Raw genomic sequence first — 18,278 nt, forward strand, 5'->3', positions numbered from 1 at the left:
ATTTGCGCTTTCTGGGCATGTTTTCATGGAAAATATATCTTGACATTATACAAACATACAACACAAGAACTTGTTGTTATACATTGCGTGTTAGAGGACGTGCAACGTGCCTGTGTGTGCATCACACATAAAGAATTGCATTGCTGCAAACAGAAGCTGGAGCGTGCTTATTTTGGCAGTGACAAGCAAAATTCTAAATCAATTTGGTAAATGTAAACCAACCAATACATCAACAAGGCCTGCTTTATGATAACACAAACATGTTTACTCTCGCCAATATCAACACAACACGTTCCACTGGGAGTGAACCTGGGAATCATTGGTGAATTTATACAACCGGCCAGTGGAAGTATTTTCGAATTCAAAACACTTGAAACTACATTTCCCACAATCCTTAACTACTTTAAGCGTCGGTTGTCCTGGTAACATGCGGAAATGAACCCGGTTTAACCTACTGGCGGGTGCAGGAGATACTGAAGCGGCAGAGTTGAAGCAAACGGCAACAACAGCATACACACGTAACTAGAAGTTGAGTTGCTTTCTGTACAGAACTGCATTTTATGCATGGCTCAGTTCAACATTGACGCAATAATTTAAAAAGGATAAACGAACAGGTAAGACATTTCATTTTTCGAGTTAAACGCAAGAATGTGTGTTAATGCAACGCTGTTGTACGGTGTTTATATTATTGGGTCTTCATTCAGAATGTGGACCGTATGTAGTGGAAGTGTCCGTATGTCCTGTGTTAGTTACACCCAAACGATGAGCACGTTAACTGCCTTGAGTTTTCACGAAACTGAACGTTCTCGACTTGTATCAAAATTACACAGCAACAGTAAAAAGGTAAAACTGCGTATTTGACAAGAAAAAAATCGATCTATTTTACTGCAGAATAGGGAGGACATTAGTGTACCGTGTTGTGGTCTTACTATATCTACCCTTACTGATTTTACAGGCTCAGGGCATTTCATTTATTTGCTCCCCAGTCTTCAGCTTTTTACAGATGTCCTTCCTCAAAGTGAACCGTTCCTACCACCCTCATGGGTTAGGGAAGAGGGCTGTCAAGGTGAAGAGGAAGCCAGCATCCAAGCAGGAATGGGTTGTGAGTATGTGTGTGTGTGTGACCATTGTCCTGCCAAATTTGTTGATGAAGTCATGCCTGTGTTCTGGATAAATCCAGTTATCAAAAGTAATTTCCCCCTCTCTGTGAATGAAGTGTAAAAACACTTGAAGTGTAAAAACAATACCTGTAAGTATAATTTACAGCATGCATGTTTTGTTTATTTTGCTTTTGTAATAAAAAGTTATTTGTTGTACAGAATGTGTTCTTTTTATTTATTTTTTACAGAGTACTGTTAATGACCTGAGTGTACACCGTGCAACTCCAGAGGAACTGGTAGGTAGATCTGAAACACCACTCTACACTGCTACAGAAGTACACCTATACACCTGACATTTCTCTTTCTAACCAGCATCTCTGTTGTACTCTACTGGCTATAAATGAGGACATTGAACACCTCTTACAGCTATATCAGCGTTGACACACTTGTACAACAAATGTATATTATAGGTTCCTTGAGGTATAAGTGACCAATTTTCTTCCAAAGCCCTGAACAATAAGAGTAGGATGAGGGTGCCTTTCCTGGATAAGTTCATCTGATAGGGCCTTGATTGAAAAACCCAGCCATGGTTATGGGCAGGGCTGTTGTTGCTTAGACCAAGATCAGCAAGTTAAATGAGTGAAAGTGTGCCCTTGTCACAAGCTGCCGTTGATCTCATAATGCCCTTTTCTTTCTGTAGAGCCAGCGTCATGAGAGGCACAAGTCAAAAAACAAAGCGGTTGCACAGTGGGAGCTGAGAGAGAAGGTGCTGCAGAGGAGACTGAGGAAGCAAGGCCAGGACAGTCCAGATCCCCTGGAGAGAATGAAACTGGCCATCATGAGAGAGGTACAGTGGGGGGTGTAATGCTTAGTAATGATATGCAGCATTGTTCTGATTCCAGTTGTTGCAAGTATGCATCCCATAGTCGATTACCTGGAAATGGTTGCAAGCTTACCATTGCCTTGCAATTTCCATACATCAGGACTTTGTGTTTTGTAGTTCAATCTCGCTCCAATAGTGTAGCAGCAATCAGACCATGTCACCTACAGCAAAGCTACCAAGATACAGCAGTTTATCAATAGTGTTTTTTTTTTTTAATATTTGCATAAGAACCAGTAGTATGTTTTGTGTACCACCAGGTCTTGTCTGAGCAGTACCACATGCAGGATGTGTTGGAGAGGTCAGACCGGGCGATGGCTGTGGTGAAGGATATATTTGGAGATGCACCACGCAGACAGACAGGTATGCACATCCACTTTTTTTTAGAAGATCTTCACCAGCTACACTATGTGTATTCAAATGCAAACCTGAAGTGCAACTTGGCATGGGAGTGAAATATCAGATTTGTCTTTACTAACATATTCTTGTTGTCGTTTTAGATTCAGATTATATTTCAGTCATCACATCCTGGAGACTATAAAACTCAGAGGTTTAAAGCTGTCTGTGGCTTCATTACAGTCTGAAAATTGTCTCTTAGTACAGCTAGCACACCAGAGTGTAATATTAACCTGTCGTCTTGCAACTCTTTGCCTCTAGTAGCTCTATATCTCTATATATTGGCAAGTCATTTCACACAGGGGTTAATAGTTATATCATGGTGTACTTGGAGATTAGACATCATTTTGAGATCTCTATTGAAGCCACAGAGGTGCTTTAAACATGTTGTCTTGTTGTTATCAAATTACTGTGATGCATGTTATATTGTAGCTTGCATATTGTTATACGTATCATTGGTGTTTTGTTAAACCCATAATCGTCACTTAAATTGACTCCCCAACCCCCTGACCTTGTATTTATAAAATTAGTTACAGATGATAAAGCTTGTCCAGTTATAGCTTACCTTCAAAGTTTTCTTCTTGCAGTATCTCAATAAAGCCAAGCCCCTTTATCTTTCTTGTCTGTCCCTAGGTTTCCCCAACGTGACCATGGCTCCGGACTGTGATCCTGACTCCTCTGTGCTGCCAGTGGTACAGAAACAACACCTGCCCACCCAGCTCTCCATCCTCAGCGAGTCGGTCATGGATTCTCAGGTATCTGCATTTGCATAGCTAGAGTCTTGATTGACTGATCAATGTAAACAAATACCAACATTCAAATGTTATTTTAAAAAGAACTGAACCCAGATAAAAATGTAAATGCAAATACAAAACTTACCTCACTGTTTTGCGGGGTTTGTACCTGCTTTAAACTTGCTGTAATGTGCCCCTCAGAGCCAAATGTTATAAATGGTTTGGAATTTTATACTTTGTTCTGTTGGCCCTGTACTGTGTGTTCTTCTGAGCACTTTGTGAGCAAGAAGACACTACTTTTCATCTTTATGTAATAACTTATCATCTTCAACATTTCCTTTTTAGAAAGAGTAGTACATACAATTTTAAAGTTTTAAGATCATTTCAAAATGTTTGTCAAGGGATTGAGTTCCGTGCACATGATGAAAGTAATCTCAAAACATTCAGAAATAGTGCAAGTTGGATGGACTAAATCATTTATAATGATGAAACTACAATCTGTTCTTCTGCGCACCTCTGATTTTGCCTCTTGATGTGCGATTCAGGCTCTGAATGAAGTCGAAGACGAAAGCCTGTATCTCAGAGACTCCGAGCGCAGTGAGGATGAAGTGGATGCATCTGACTCGGTTACCTTCAACTCCAACATGGACATGAGCAGGTAGGACAGACAGATTGAATGCAGCCCTACTCCAGGCAATGTTTCCACATTCTTAGCAGCATACTCTTTGGATAGTGTATAACAGACATTTAGAGAGATTTGTTACAGTTTAGATAGTTCTGATTCCCTGCCCATCTCTGTCCCCAGGTACAGTCGCTATTTACAGGAGAAAGCTCCTCGGTGTGAGAGACCCACAAACGAGAACCCCCCTGAGACACCTTGCACCCCTCACACGCCAGCTACATCCTTGGGGAACCAGGAGGGTAGGTTAAGTGACTAAACCCTAGGTGGAGCTGCTTTTAAATACTATACCATACTTCTCATAGAGACTGGTGCAACTCCCAGGGATCCCAAGAACCACAAGAGAACTTTTTTTTTTTTACTGAGGACAATGGGGGAGTTTTTTTTATGAATAAGTAATAATAAACCATACATAAGACTATGAATGTAACTGTTTTTATTTGTGTGGTCCAGCTGCGCTGAACGCCACCACTGCAGTTAAGAGAGTCCGCTCCAGGCGTCACAATGAAGAGGGGAGCTGCACGCCACTGAATGGCTCCTCGTCTACACGGCCATCCAAAATGATTGGACAGGTTCTGAACCCTGACCCCAAAAATCAGAAAAGAGGTTGGTACTATGATAGGGGGCTGCAGCTAATTCTATTGACCAGGGTTGTTCTGAGCTCGTGAAAGTAGAACTGATTGTCCAAAGGTAAGATATGGTTGTGGCTTTATTAAACATGCCTAATATCCATAGGTGCAGAAATAGTAGTAAATGATGATCATGGGATAATAAACCGATAAATCGTTAATTTAACCTGGTCAGTCAATTGAAGACACATTCTCATTTGCAATGGCAACCTGAAACACACAAAATATTGTCATAAATGCTAATAATATACTGAGTTTATTTGTACCTTTGGGAATCCTATAAAGTTAGGTGTATCTCTGATTACAAAGCAGTCTTTTACAAACACATATCCAGGTAAATGTGTTTCTCTGTGTGTGTGTTTACAGGTAAAAAAAGTAAACATTCGTCGTCCAGTTCAAGGTCTCGTGCTGAGCTTCCAGAGTTGGACAGCACAGCATTGGGCTCTCTGAGCGGGAACCAGTCGAGTCTGGAGCTGCTGCACCACATGATGGGCGAGGTGGAGCTGGATCTGCAGGACTTCGAGCAGCAGACAGGCAGAGAGGTCAACGAGTGCACAACACTGCCAAGAGCTCAGGGGTTAACGGGGTTCTCAGTCTCGCTGGTGTCAACTCTCAGCAGACTTGTGCGCCTTCTCAAGGAGGTAACGAGATATTGTGCATAACCACAGATAAGATGTTACAATAATAAATACTTTTGACCATTTATTTGAAAATCTTTAGATATTTTACGAATTATAACGGTTTCTAGTTTAGGGGTTTCTACTCGGTTTCTACTCTGAGTCGCATGACTTTCTTGTTTTTACTTCATAATATGATTTCCATCATTTTAATGTGTTCTGGATACTTATGGGAAAGATAGGGCAAGGGCATCTGTTACTTTCTGCAAAACATGCTGTTTGCAAAAAATGTCAGTTTTTAGTGGAACCAGTTGGTTGTATAGTGTCAGAAAGGGTTTTGAAAGGGGCAGGAGTCTCACTAACCAACCATCTTGATGACTGTTTGTTTTTCGTGGACAGAGTGGGATCCAGCTGAATCGTGAATCGGAGGCGAGGCAGAGACTGGCAGAGGAGTCGCAGGAGCAGCGCACGCTTATTGACGTGCTGACAGCAGAGGTGCTTACAATAAGAGAAGAGAACGCAGCTATGCAGGTATGTCTTGAAGTGTGACTTTTTAAAAATCTAAATTCCTTTCAGTGCACGCTTTGATATCCAGTAGCATCAGGTGGTATAACAAATATGTAAAAGTAGTTGTATTTCATTTCTACAGATATTTTAGTTCAATAAAAAATGTAATTGGGTGTTTTTTTGGCAATCTACATAAAAAAAAATGTACAGGGCATGATTGACTGCCTATAGTATCTGCCACTGGTAATTGCAGGTAAGCTAATTGAATATCATTACATTGCACACATGGTACTTATCTGTTTTTTCTGATATTAAATATACACGTCATGAGAAGCATGAACTTGAAACATGGTTCTATTTGCTTCATAAAATGAAAAACAAAATCCCCCAAATCTGAACCCATATCAATATCTTGGCCATCTCCCAGCAGTTTTATGAGTGCAGTAACACTTTCCAGGCTGTGAGGCCCTTCTCAGGTGTGACATATTATGAGCATCTCTTTTCTGGTCAGGCCAAGCTGCAGCAGTACATGATTGTCGCAGATGAACAGCTGATCTCATTGAAGCAGGAGCTAAATGAGTTGACGGGGCGAACAGACAACGAAAGATTCAGTGCTAGACCAGTGAACAGCAGCGTTCCAGCTAATGCAGCAATAAGTCAAGGTATATGCAACAACTGAGAAACGTTTGGCCTTTTAAATCGGGCACGCTTTCATTTTTAATTTAAAAGCAGAACTTACAAACGAGGTCGCAGCATGTTAATACGGGACTAATCTTTATTAAAGCTATAATGAAAAATAAAGTATTTTATGCTGGACACACTTTATTACACTTTATTAGACTTCTGATTTAGTTGTTTCACAAAAAAAAAAACCTCTCGGTTGTGATTGAGATACACGAATGGCTTGCCAGGTATCAATTACATTTAATGGAGAGTAGAAAAGTCTGGATAAAACACCGAGAATCAGAAGCCCTAACTATGTTTTTGTAAGTTGTATGAACTTACTTATTTAGTAGCGAGCCAGGTTTAATATGCTTACCACCTTTTCAAATGAAAAATTAGTTAAAAAGGTGCTGATGTTTATAGAAATTAAATAAATAACTCAATTTTAATTCAAGGGCTTGTAAATAAAAATGATTGATCATTTGCCTTCCACAGGACATATGGTAGCTTTAATTAAAAAGACTAAACAGCCTTTTCTTTTTCCAGAGCATAGACCAGCATCACGTGGAATGCCTTATTGCGGAGTGGACAGGCTGGACCCTGCTCCGAGTGACTATCCAGAGAGGGATATTGACAGCCCTCTGAAGGCAGGAGCAGGCAAACCTCTACCCGAGCGCCTCTTCCAGCCAGCAGTGTTACTGTCGCCACCGCGACAGAGGGACAGCCAAACACAGCTACCAACAAAAGCAGGTGGGAGATCTTCTTTACCTGCACAAATGTTTACAGTGCATTGGTTACTGTCAGTTATTATGCTGAATGTGTTTAGGACAATCAAGTTACCATAGCATTTTTACGTATCCTGAAACTCCACCTCTTATACCTGCACTGGATCAGAATAAGTATTGCCCTGATTTGTGCTAAATACTATCACCCTGATTATATTGTTTTTATAAGTTGTCTATTTTCATAGAGAGAACACTTGTATCAAATAATTAAATCTACATCTGAATATGACGGATGTTCTGGAATTTTCTTCAGTTGTAAGAAACGTCTTTCAAGAAAATCAAAGGTTGAACATCAGCAAACCCAACAACAGCGCATTGTACCCAGAGACCCTGGTGCCAGCTATGAACCCACTGGTGGGGGAGCTACATCCAAATAACTGGCCCCCAGCAGAGGAGCAGAGAGGCCTGGGTGAGACTCGTCTTCAAATGCAGCAGTGGAAGGGTGGGAATCCAGAGGATGAGTTGGAGGAGTGCAGCATGGCGTCCTCGTTCACCAGCCTACCCCAGGCAAACCCCCTCCAAAAGGTTGGCCTCCACAGACCAGACTCTCTGGCGAGTCCTCCTTCCAAAACACAGGGAAGCCAGCACAGTGTCACAGTGTTTCAGGCTGCCAAGCAGAAACCAGGAAGTGTATCCGCTGATGAGGAGAAGAAACAGGAGATGCTGATGAGCCACATTGCAGAGCTGACCCGGCAGAACTCCATTATTAAAGCCCAGCTGGGTCAGTTCAGGGCTCAGCCAGAGGGGGCCGGGAAGTCTTCGCAGCAAGCAACTGAAACCCACAAGACCGGAGCGGTCACAGAACCTGGGACTGATGCAATAAGCAGAAAGGTACTTTCAAATGGTAGATAAAGTGCTGTATTTCCCAGTGCAGAAAAGCAAGATTAAGATTTTTGTTGTAAAATTGGCCTGAAAATTACCTACAGTATGTAAACAAGTAACTACAGAATTAGAAGACTTGTTTGTTTTTACTACCTGTTGTAACAAACAAAATGACAACGGCGCTTCGTCAAAGGTCAATCCCTAGGCTGAAATGGATGTGCAATAAAAATGTTGGCTGGCTGTTTAAATTATTTATTTTATGTTTTAATGTTTCTTTTAAAAGGAAAAATCCAGTCTGCACAATGAAAAGAGAACAAACAGAAAACAGTATTTTGGGAGGTTGACTTGATTTGATGTAATATTTTCAATTCTTTTTCTCTAGAGCCCTCTACCTTCTTCATCCCCGGGCAGTGTGGAGCAGCGTATAGCGGAGCTTAACAGACAGAGTGTCGAGGCACGCAGTAAACTCCTGGAACTGATTGAGCAGCAAAAGCAAGCTGCTGGTGCGGCCTCACCGTCTGTCTCTCCCATTCCCCCAGCACAGGGCAGATGGAGCACCGGTAAAAGATTAAAAAACACTTACATTTGATCAGCTCTACTAATATTTCAAAACATAAACTAATATTTAGTTTCATACTTTTCATCATTTCAGTGGACATAGTCTTTTTTGGGTTCTATTTTATTCAGTGATTTACCCCACTTTGAAAACGTTTAAAAGGGCCGCTATTTATTTATCACAGTAAGCATTCTCAGAAGTATGGTAGCATATATATATATATATATAATATATATATATATATATAATATATATTTTATTTTTTTTAGGAAATGGAGGAAGGACCATTGAGGTGTCCATCCCACTGCCTGATATGGACTCCTCTGCTTGGACAACCCCTTCTTCCTCTGTCAGTAGAACCAGCGGGAGAAGGTAAGTTATTCTCCAGTTCTAATCAATCTCTTTTTTTTTTATATCAGATCTCTTTACTTACTTATTCTGGAGTCTTTTGGTGAATATGTTGCATTTCAACCAAATGGTATTTTCATGCAGCTTAAGCACATTGTATACACTTCACAGGGTTCTGGAATACAAACAATAATTCCAGATGTTTTATTCAGGTTCCTACATTCTGATCAAAGGGATAAAGTGTTCCATGATACACGATACATGATCGTTGTTTCATTATGGCTGAATTGTTCTTTTTTTCTGCTTTTCTAGGTCTGCAGGGGAGGCTGCTAGGAGCTGTTCCCCATTAAGTGATGGGAGAGCAACGCCTGTCAGCACAAGGGCAAAAGTATGTGGAACAAATATTTTAACTCAAGTAAAAGTAGGCATTTGTTTTATAAAATACAATGCAGCTTGTGTTTGGGATGTATCAGTAATGAACACCACTTACACACTGTTGCTTTTAAAAAGACACTGATGAGATGCAACTGTCCATTTCAAAGAATAACTCATTTACAATTCTATTGCGTTCATTGCAGGTGGATACATTAAAAGAAGAAGGGTGGTTTGCTTTGTCCACTCATGTTAAATGAACAGCAAATAAAGTGACACGGTCCCTGAAAAAGAAAGAAATTGGATGGACTTTCTGCCTTCAGTTATTAAACGGAATAGTCCAATTAAATGGTCTATTCATCTAGGCAGAGAAGACTAGCTTCAAGAAGGGTGCAGGCTCGGAATTTAAAAGAGACTTAATGAAGTCATCAAGCTTGTTGAGGATTTCCTTGAAAGTATTTTTATATTATATTATTTTTTATATGCTTCCTTTTGTAAGTTATGTATTCATAGGTAAGGGTTTTTGTTTTATAGTTTTAAGTGTTGAGATGTTTTACGCAGTTTAAAGGGACATTGAAAGAAAACCAAATTGATAGTTATTTTACTGTTTTTACTTGTATTAAAGGCCATTATTTTAAGTTGTTGGTTTTGTTTTTAACCCATGTTATACTGAATGTTTTCATTAGGGATTATTTAGTAACCCATTCCTTCACTAACCACTCTGCACTCAATTTCCAGCTGTCTCTGGTCTGTGTGCTGTGCTTAGTAGTGACCAGGGTTAACCTTGTTGACCCTTTTTATTTATTTATGTTTTTTAAGGATTGTATAGTATACAAATATACAAAAATATACCAACATAAAATACAAAGAAATCACAAACAAAAAAAAATAGTCACACTGTACACACCTTCGTAACGTTTAGATTTATTACTGTTTCTAACAGTTTGCACCAGCACTGCATTTATGAACACCCCTTTTAATGTTTCCAGTTCATCATCATTATTGTTGTCGTTTTTACTTTAAAATATATAAATATGAGATGTGCCTTTTTAAAATATGAATAACAAAATAAAGAAATATTGAGAATACAAAATAGCTTTAAACATGCTGAATACACAGTTTTAGTACAGCAATATTAATAAAAATATCAAGCCGGATCGTATTTTAAAATAACCAAGCACCGCAAAGTTTAGATTGGAGGATAACTCCAGCAGGACACACACATTTCATATACAGTACACTTAGACTCATAGCATTTCATAAAGTGCAAGAAATTACTATTTGGGCAGCATTGCATGAGACAATGATACTCTTTGGCCGGTACTCTGGTACATTATACTATCCAGTAACAGATTATGCTTTTGAAAATCTAATACATACGGAGGTACAGGACAGAATGAGGTTGACCCGAACTGTGTAACAAGACAATGCGGGTCAATGCAACTTCATCATTGACAAAGAAGTGACCTTAAACATTTCACAGTAGTTTTGCTCTCCACAGAGAAGTAACACTGTTGCACTGTGTTGTTCATGAACCCCTGGATATGATAGATAAACTCATTGTACATAAATGTACAACCCTGACATATAAAATACTTAAGAAAAACTAAACAAAAAGTTTATATATATTTTTTAACGTTGTCCCATATGTGGACAGTGGAGTCAAGTTAGACTTTTTTACAGTATCACAGCAACACTTTTTGGATCTGGACGTGCTTCCAGAGGTCAATAGAAACTTGGGCTTTTATAACGGAATAATGTTCTCTGTTTTCATCCAGTAACAGAACATGGCTTTATAAAACTTCTGAGTTCTTTTCTGCTGTAGCTGTGATTTTGTTGTTCTTGAACGTGAACTTGACCTCGCACTCTGTGCTGAAGGATTTGACCAAAAAACAGCAGCTGCCTTCCTGCAGCAGCGTGGAGTGGCTCTGACTCACTGCCTCCAGTCTGGTTTTTAAACCCTCCTGACAATCCTCCCGAAGCCACATTTTCCCCTTTTCTACAGTCAACACCTTTCCTCCCAAGCTCTCCACCTCTTGCATTGCAGTTTCTGGCAGGCCGAATACCTGGAAACAGAGCGGCTCATTGCACATAAAATATTTGCCATCTCTGTAGCCCCTGCAATGCAGACAAACCAGAAACAGAGCTGGTCCTGAAGTCAAGAAACAAAATACTTCTTCCACCCCATTATCTATGGTGACTGGATCGCGGACGCTGCATATTCCTTGAAGGGAAGCCAAGCACTGCTGCATGCGGACATACTCAATGTTGAACTGGAAAGCGTGCCTATCGCTGGTCTTCAGGTACTTGGCAAGGATTGAGACCGTATTCCAGTGTAGTGTGATTAAGGCTGGGATATCCAAGGCGATGGGATCAAACTCAACCAGCGAAAGAAGCCTGAGCTTAATACCAGCATCAAAGGAATCGTACGTAAATTCTGGTTTGGAAAGGGTTAACTGAATCTCCCGGATTATATCCGATATCTCGGCTTGCATGAGGTCTTTACTGTTCCCCTCTGTGGAAACCTTAGCAAGCAGATTGGCCACTTTGAGGCAAATGTCTTTATACTGCCTTGTAACCGCAGTTCTGCTTACCGAGCCAGTGGCATCCTTGCTCACGGAGTGAGCCCCTTTTCGAGTGAGAACCCTGTAAATAATCCTGGGTGGCAGTCCTTTAAACTTTGTGACCCTGTGGAGTCGCCGTGGCTTGCAGCGGTAGATCTCCCCTTGCAGGTTTCCGTCAAACTCCACAGAGTCCAGGAGAGGGAAGAGGTCTCTCAGGAGCTGGGCCAGAATGCGGAGGCTCTGCTGGTAGCTCTCTGCTGTCTCCTCACCCCAGCAGTCCTCCAGCTCCTGTATCACAGCCCGGTCCACCAGGACGTTCTCCTTCAGCAGCCGCACCGTGGCCAGCGGGCCAGTCCAGGACGCCCCCGAGGGGTCCTCCTCCACCTCCGCAAAGCAGTCCCGCATGACAAAGTGGAAGAGGTGCCGGCACTTCTGTAAGACATCTTCGAAACTGCTGTTTATGTCTGCCGTCACCTCCTGAAGCAGCGCCAGTAGGAGTCTCCCCCGTTCTGACAGCATCAGCCCTGCACAAGAGGTGGAACAGTCAACTTACTCTACATGTGCCACACACTGACATTCCGTCCACAACTGTATGTGGCCACCTGCTTAGCCTTTAGCACATAGCTACTATTACATGAGCCTCTCTTTTTCACATTATAGAAGTAACTGCCATGCCCATCTTACCTTAAGAGTTAGGATATCCTAACTACAGATTTAGGAAATTTGGTATTAAAAAGGGCATGTTGATTTTTTTATTTTGTGAAACTGTACAACATAAGACAGACTGATTTGGCATTAGAGAGACATGCAGGCTGTGACAGATATTCAGATAAATTGTAACATTGAAGAGATGGGCTTTGTATCAGAAAACTGGTGACGGAATCGGAAATTGCGTCTGGTGGGCAAGAGCATTAATTTGTTACATATTTATGGGGAATGATTCTTAATACAAGGGCGGTAAAACGCGACTGACGTGTATCTGGATAATGGCTATCCGAGTGCTGACTGTATTAAATGTTTGCTGGCACTGTGCGAGTAAATTGATATCGCAGTTATAACAAATGTGTAAACCAGCTGTAAGTAAAACTTTCCCTGTGTGGCCTCTGCAACTGAAATATGTATTTACTGGCAACTCTTCACAACAAACCCAAGAAGGTTAGAAGCAGTGTTAAAATGTTATTGGCTATCTTTAAATATGCCTACATCAACTGCATGTCACAGTATATATGAACTTGGTACATTTACTTTGGAAACAAGATATTTGTTTATTTTTGGTTAAAAGGCGTACTCTTGGTGTTGCAGGCGCCTATCTTGTGCAGGAGTCGGTTCTGGTCCTGGGTTTTCTCCATGAAGCAGTGCACGATGGCTGCAAGCTGAGTCAGGTCCCCTGCGCTCTCCAGCTCAAACAGGCTCTCCCTGACCACACCTCGAGGCAGGCCCAGCGCCAGGCCCAGCTCACACAGGTTCAGGGTCATTCCAGAGCCCAGTTCCAGACCCAGCAGCCGGGTAACTTCCCTGATCAGCTCTGCCAGGGCCACAAGACATAAACAAGGGATAGGAGAGCACACACAATAGAAATACAAAAAACTGCTTTTTTGAATGGATCTACCAGAAGCTTGTTTTTAAACTACCGCATTGAGGCAGCATCTCAAGTTAGCCATGTGGAAAGCTGAACGTCCGCAGATATCCACTATCTTTGACTAACTGTGCTGGTCTAAGCAAGGAAAATAAGTGCATTATCGTACCTTCTGTAAGGATTTAATTGCTCTTATTTGTGGCTTTAAGTAGCACTGCATTCTTAAACATATTGTGCTGGTATACTGAAAACCCTTACTTGTTCTGCTTTGAATGCAGGGATGGAAACTGCAACGTTGTTTAGACCAACAGTAGCGCTGAGAAGCAGTTGTCTAGCCCCCTTACTAAAGCTTGGAATGACTCACTGCATGATGCATCTGTAAACTGAATCTTTCTTTCAAACAAGCCATTCAAGAACATGTCAATAAAGAGGAAACCAACCTTTCTCTTCTGGACGAAGCTCAATCTCTCCCCCATATTCCATTTTCAGGGTCAAATCCTGGAGCTCTGTTGTGAAACATGAAAGAACTGGTGAAAAGGTGTACCGAACTGGTCAATTCCTTTAAAATTCAAACATCAGCCCATCATACTGAGGTTTAAAATCGTGTTTCATTTCAGGGCAACACACCTTGTGGTCCAGGTTCTGGCAGGTCAGTGCCAGTATCTTCCAAATCAACACACAACCTTATATCAAAGACATACTGACACATGTATACAGTATGTATATCTCTGTGGTGTGGTAGAGAGGCTTCGTGGCTGAGAATTTTAAAACTGGACAATCTGACTGCAAACAAGATGTCATAAAAACAAGTGGATTTTTTCAATATAATACATACGTGCAGAAAGTGGGTGTGTTTCCTCCACTGCTGTTGAGCAGCTGGATAAGGATGCCACACTCGCTGTTGTTAAAGGTGGCAGTGATTCAAATGGTCTGCTTACTACTACAAAAACAAAATACACAGTATAAACACCCATGTGGTACAGTATATTGCACCAAGCACCCTTAAAACTCATTTGGTGCAAAGTTGCTTTCTACTGTATACAATAATAAGTACTGTTCATTTTGTTTTTACATCTAGCCATATCAATGATAGAGTAAGTACTTCCAGGTCAAGTTCTTAGATTATTATGGGATTTTAAAAGGCAAGCTTTAAAAGGAGGGGTTTGTTTAACACCAGGATGAGCAGAGTACATCAATGCTGGTACCCCAGCGACAGCTTGTTATATTGCAATATCTGTGACTGTGAATGAGGCAGACACCGGAGCAGCATTTCAAACCTCTGTCTCAGCAGATACAGAGACCCCTTTTACAGCTCCGTGGATACAAACTTCACTATTAACCATCTCTTACCAGGTACAGGATGTCCAACTGAAAAGTCCAGACTGCCTGTAGGTGCTTGGAAACCTGCTTCTGCAAACACAAACCAGCAATACAAGAAGGATGGCATTTGTGTTTATTTTCTCAATATACAGGAAGAAGCCTTTCTGAGTCACAGAATAGTTTATTCACTATATTGTATCACTACCTAGAACCAGACTGCCATATTTAAACATAGTGTAATGCGTGAAGCAATACATCCATTTCTCTTAAAACCTCTTTGGTCTAGATATGTGGTTGTTTGGTAAACCCTCACAACCCCCCAGAAGGTTATTTATTTGCATTTACCTGATTGGACAGGATTAAATGTGCAATCCCAGTTTTTTAAAGATGAGGATGATGAACACTCTATGGAAATAATAATAATAATACATTTAAAAAAAAAAAAAAAAAAAGATAAATGATTTTTGACAGCAAGTATGCTCACAAATAATAAACGCACTAATAAATACAACTAAAAAAAAATAATACAAACTTTGTCACGTGCAACAAAAGGAGGCACGAGTGAAGAGATCTGTTCTCCTACCGTCAATATCCTTGGCCAGCATGCTGTCCTCACTGTGGAAGGCCTGGTAGAAGCTCAGGCAGGTCTTCTCCCCCTTGGCCAGGCAGAGGCTGAGGAGGGTCTTGTTCTGGAGGAAGGGGGTGGTGCTGGCCTGCACCTGTTCCAGCTCGAACTGGGAGAGGGTCCCACCAGAGAAGAGCCTCATGGAGATCGGGGTGACGAGGTGTCCGAGACGAAGGCACAGCTCGCTCATCTGCTTGCGGAGCTTCTGTTCTGTGGAGGAACAGCAGTGATCAGGGCTGTAACCTTTAGATGTGTATCGATGAATCGTGATACTTTACATGCATCCTCTGTGGGAGATAATATTAAGAAAACCCACAAACTATGAAGTAGAAGTATGGCATGTTTTTAAAACATTGTATGTGAAAGCACAGTTTAGTTACACAATCAATACTTTTTTTATAATTTAGAAGTCACCAATTGATTTTTTACCCTGTTTTTCTCCCAATTTGAAATAGCCAATTATTTAAGGCTCAGCTCACTGCTACCACCCCCACGCTGACTCGGGAGTGGCGAAGACGAACACACGCTGTCCTCCGAAGCGTGTGCCATCAGCCGACCGCTTCTTTTCACTCTGCAGGCCCACCATGCAGCCACCTCAGAGGTACAGAGTTGGAGGACAACGCAGCTCTAGGCAGCTTACAGGCAAGGCCGCAGGCACCCAGCCAGTCCACAGGAGACGCTGGTGCACGGTGAGCCAAGGACACCTGGCTGACCTAAGCCCTCCCCACCCGGGCGACGCTTGGCCAATTGTGCACCGCCCCTTGAGAACTCTTATCCACGGTTGGCAGTGGATTAGCCTGGACTCGAACCGGTGACATCCAGGCTATAGGGCGCATCCTGCACTCCACGTGGAGCACCTTTACCGGATGCGCCACTTGGGAGCCCCCACACAATCAATACTTTTTATATGAGATTTAAATACAAACATACCTGTTGGTCCACGCTTGATTCCTATAGAAAAAGAAAATAAATAATAATATAAGGATATATTATGAACCTAAGAAATAATGCATATTTTATTCCCAAAATATATTATTAATGTATACAACTACACTCGAACATAGAGTGGATGGGAATGGGAAATGGTACTGTTTATGCAAGTACACTCCTAGAATATTTAGCTTGAACGACCCTAGTGAGTACATGGGTCATTTACACTGCAACCTAAAACACAAATGTACCTGCATCTGTTGTCAGCCAGTCCTTCAGTCGAGGGTAGTGTTCCTTGCACTTCTTCAAACACTCAATGAAGTGAAGTGCTTTCTCTTCGTCCATCTGGTGCTGCACCACTTCCAGCAGCTTCCTGGCTTTGTTCTGGGGCGTCTTCTCAGCCTGCACGTCAAAGTAGTTCTCCTGCGTGAGGAGGTGTGCGGCGATCATGTGATCCAGCAGCGGTGCGATGTTGTACAGAGCCTCCACCAGCAGGTCCTGCCAGTTCTGGATGTGTTTCTTCAGGGGCTCCACACCCTCATCTACCAGCACATTGAAGATGAGACAAATAAATAGGGCGCTCCAAAACATTATTTATATATATATATATTTTAGCTCAAAGAGCCAGCTGCCCAACGTTTCGATATGTTGTACATATCTTTCTCAAGGGAGCCTGTGTTTGAATCAAAACATTGGAGGTATTTATAGGTTTTTGATAGGAGCATAACAAGTAGTAGAGTAGGATGACTTCATATATGACACATCTTTAATTATTTCCATCTATTCTCAACTACTTCCCTGCACATAAGGCGTGGCTATATGATTTATTGGAAATTACTCACTTTAAAAAACTGCCCAGAAAATAATTGGCGTTAACCGAGACAAATACTACGGCATACAAATTGCAACACATGGCATACACCTTTATTATGTGTCCACGGGAAAACTGGCATATTTGTTTAACTGTTTTTCTGTGTTGTAATGCTTTATATCAAGGTTTTGGTGAACTTCTGATGAAGACATCTCCACCTTTTGTCACCATTTTTGTTCAGTCCTAGTGGGGATAATAATATATATATATATATAAAATAAATAAATAAATAAATAAATAAATAAATAAATAAAACAAACAGTAATAGAGTTACCTTTAGTTTTGTTCATTTCTGGTGGGGATGCCATCATGCTAAGACTTCTGAATCAAGCTTTTACAGCTGAAAAACAGGCAACAAAAGTTTGAAACAGATATTACCGGTGGCAAGCAAGTTCATAAGTATAATTTCGATTATGCAATAGAAATGAAAATGGACTAAATGAATGCCCTCTCTTGAATGCACAAGTAACATTTCCACTAAAGTAAAGAAACTGATCAAATCATCCCAGCTAGGGTGGAAATGAAACAGATGTTAAACATTGTATTGCCCATCAGTTTAGAGAAAGGGAGATGGGTAGTTATATTAAAAACTCTAAAAGTAAACATCAGAGGTTAGGATTAGGAATTTATCAAGTGGCCGGGAAAGGTTTTTACTGATTAACATCCTCATGACTGAAGAAAGATTTAAATAAACATTGTATTAGCTTTCAGTTTAGAGAAAGGGAACAGATTTCTACAACTTTACCTCGTTTGGCAGAAAAAAAAAAACACGCAGCTGACATTTGAAAGGGGTTCAGCTCCGGTGGTGAATGAGAACTATTTATATAAAAAAAATGACAACAACAACAAGAAAACTATATTTAATCACACAGGGTAGTGTTTAAATATAGTTCAAATACGCGTCCAGTCGGTTTATAACTGCATTGGCGATACTGGCGTGTTTAGTTTATATGTATATAAAAAGAAAAGTCTAATCTACTACTGAGCATGATCCACGAAACATACGAACAATATATCGACTAAAATGCGTCTATTTGTTGGAATTAGTTTGGATATTGTACAGCTATTCTAAATATAAAATGATGGCAATAAAACGAATACTCACATGCTTGTAGTTAGTATCCAGAGTACTTTTTTTTATATAAGCAAGTGCGTGGCATTATTCCAAATAATTCCTGTTCCATGTTTTCCTCCTCCCCACGACGAGCTGTCAGGAGTGGCACTGTATGGACGGAAGTGCTGTATTTGTTTTCAATGTAAAGTACCTCCAGGTCGCCACACTTCCTGTTTTATTGCTGGACAAC

The 18,278-nt window shown here is 41.0% G+C and overlaps 2 protein-coding genes across 5 annotated transcripts; one reads left to right on the forward strand and one right to left on the reverse strand.

The window, feature by feature from the left end:
* Positions 1–421: 421 nt before the first annotated feature.
* LOC117405537 (spindle and centriole-associated protein 1) lies at positions 422–9,726 on the forward strand. Of its 2 annotated transcripts, none has more exons than XM_034008653.3 (18): positions 422–614; positions 956–1,102; positions 1,349–1,396; positions 1,801–1,947; positions 2,241–2,343; positions 3,010–3,131; positions 3,656–3,768; positions 3,916–4,031; positions 4,243–4,395; positions 4,785–5,059; positions 5,435–5,566; positions 6,054–6,204; positions 6,752–6,955; positions 7,244–7,821; positions 8,195–8,372; positions 8,638–8,740; positions 9,029–9,104; positions 9,295–9,726. In XM_034008653.3, the coding sequence occupies exons 2-18, from the start codon at positions 1,004–1,006 to the stop codon at positions 9,346–9,348; spliced, it is 2,652 nt and encodes an 883-aa protein (XP_033864544.3). In that variant the 5' UTR covers positions 422–614; positions 956–1,003; the 3' UTR covers positions 9,349–9,726. The 2 variants fall into 2 exon arrangements, with proteins under 2 accessions (XP_033864544.3, XP_033864546.3); XM_034008655.3 differs by having other exon boundaries at positions 987–1,102.
* A 218-nt stretch (positions 9,727–9,944) lies between these two features.
* On the reverse strand, positions 9,945–18,252 carry LOC117405954 (uncharacterized). 3 transcript variants are annotated; one of them, XM_059031071.1, is made up of 12 exons: positions 18,080–18,252; positions 17,720–17,790; positions 17,249–17,314; positions 16,355–16,645; positions 16,104–16,124; positions 15,132–15,383; positions 14,894–14,953; positions 14,579–14,638; positions 14,064–14,168; positions 13,669–13,734; positions 12,941–13,177; positions 9,945–12,176 (listed from the first exon to the last, which is right to left on the reverse strand). In XM_059031071.1, the coding sequence occupies exons 3-12, from the start codon at positions 17,283–17,285 to the stop codon at positions 10,882–10,884; spliced, it is 2,424 nt and encodes an 807-aa protein (XP_058887054.1). In that variant the 5' UTR covers positions 17,286–17,314; positions 17,720–17,790; positions 18,080–18,252; the 3' UTR covers positions 9,945–10,881. The 3 variants fall into 3 exon arrangements, with proteins under 3 accessions (XP_058887054.1, XP_033865412.3, XP_033865413.3); XM_034009521.3 differs by lacking the exon at positions 17,720–17,790; XM_034009522.3 differs by lacking the exons at positions 14,894–14,953; positions 17,720–17,790.
* Between the last annotated feature and the right edge of the window lie 26 nt (positions 18,253–18,278).

This window comes from Acipenser ruthenus, chromosome 9 (assembly GCF_902713425.1).
Source record: "Acipenser ruthenus chromosome 9, fAciRut3.2 maternal haplotype, whole genome shotgun sequence".
In the NCBI taxonomy this organism is placed as follows: domain Eukaryota; kingdom Metazoa; phylum Chordata; class Actinopteri; order Acipenseriformes; family Acipenseridae; genus Acipenser; species Acipenser ruthenus.

What these genes read in the sequence shown, in the direction of transcription:
- LOC117405537 (XM_034008653.3), top strand. Translation starts at nt 1,004, where the DNA reads ATGTCCTTCCTCAAAGTGAACCGTTCCTACCACCCTCATGGGTTAGGG. An exon ending in CATCCAAGCAGGAATGGGTT is followed by an intron (nt 1,103 to 1,348) that starts GTGAGTATGTGT and finishes TATTTTTTACAG; the next exon opens with AGTACTGTTAATGACCTGAG. An exon ending in TTGTGCGCCTTCTCAAGGAG is followed by an intron (nt 5,060 to 5,434) that starts GTAACGAGATAT and finishes TTTCGTGGACAG; the next exon opens with AGTGGGATCCAGCTGAATCG.
- LOC117405954 (XM_034009521.3), bottom strand. Translation starts at nt 17,285, where the DNA reads ATGATGGCATCCCCACCAGAAATGAACAAAACTAAAG. An exon ending in AATCAAGCGTGGACCAACAG is followed by an intron (nt 15,384 to 16,103) that starts GTATGTTTGTAT and finishes GTTCCTCCACAG; the next exon opens with AACAGAAGCTCCGCAAGCAG. An exon ending in AACACACCCACTTTCTGCAC is followed by an intron (nt 13,735 to 14,063) that starts GTATGTATTATA and finishes GTTTCACAACAG; the next exon opens with AGCTCCAGGATTTGACCCTG.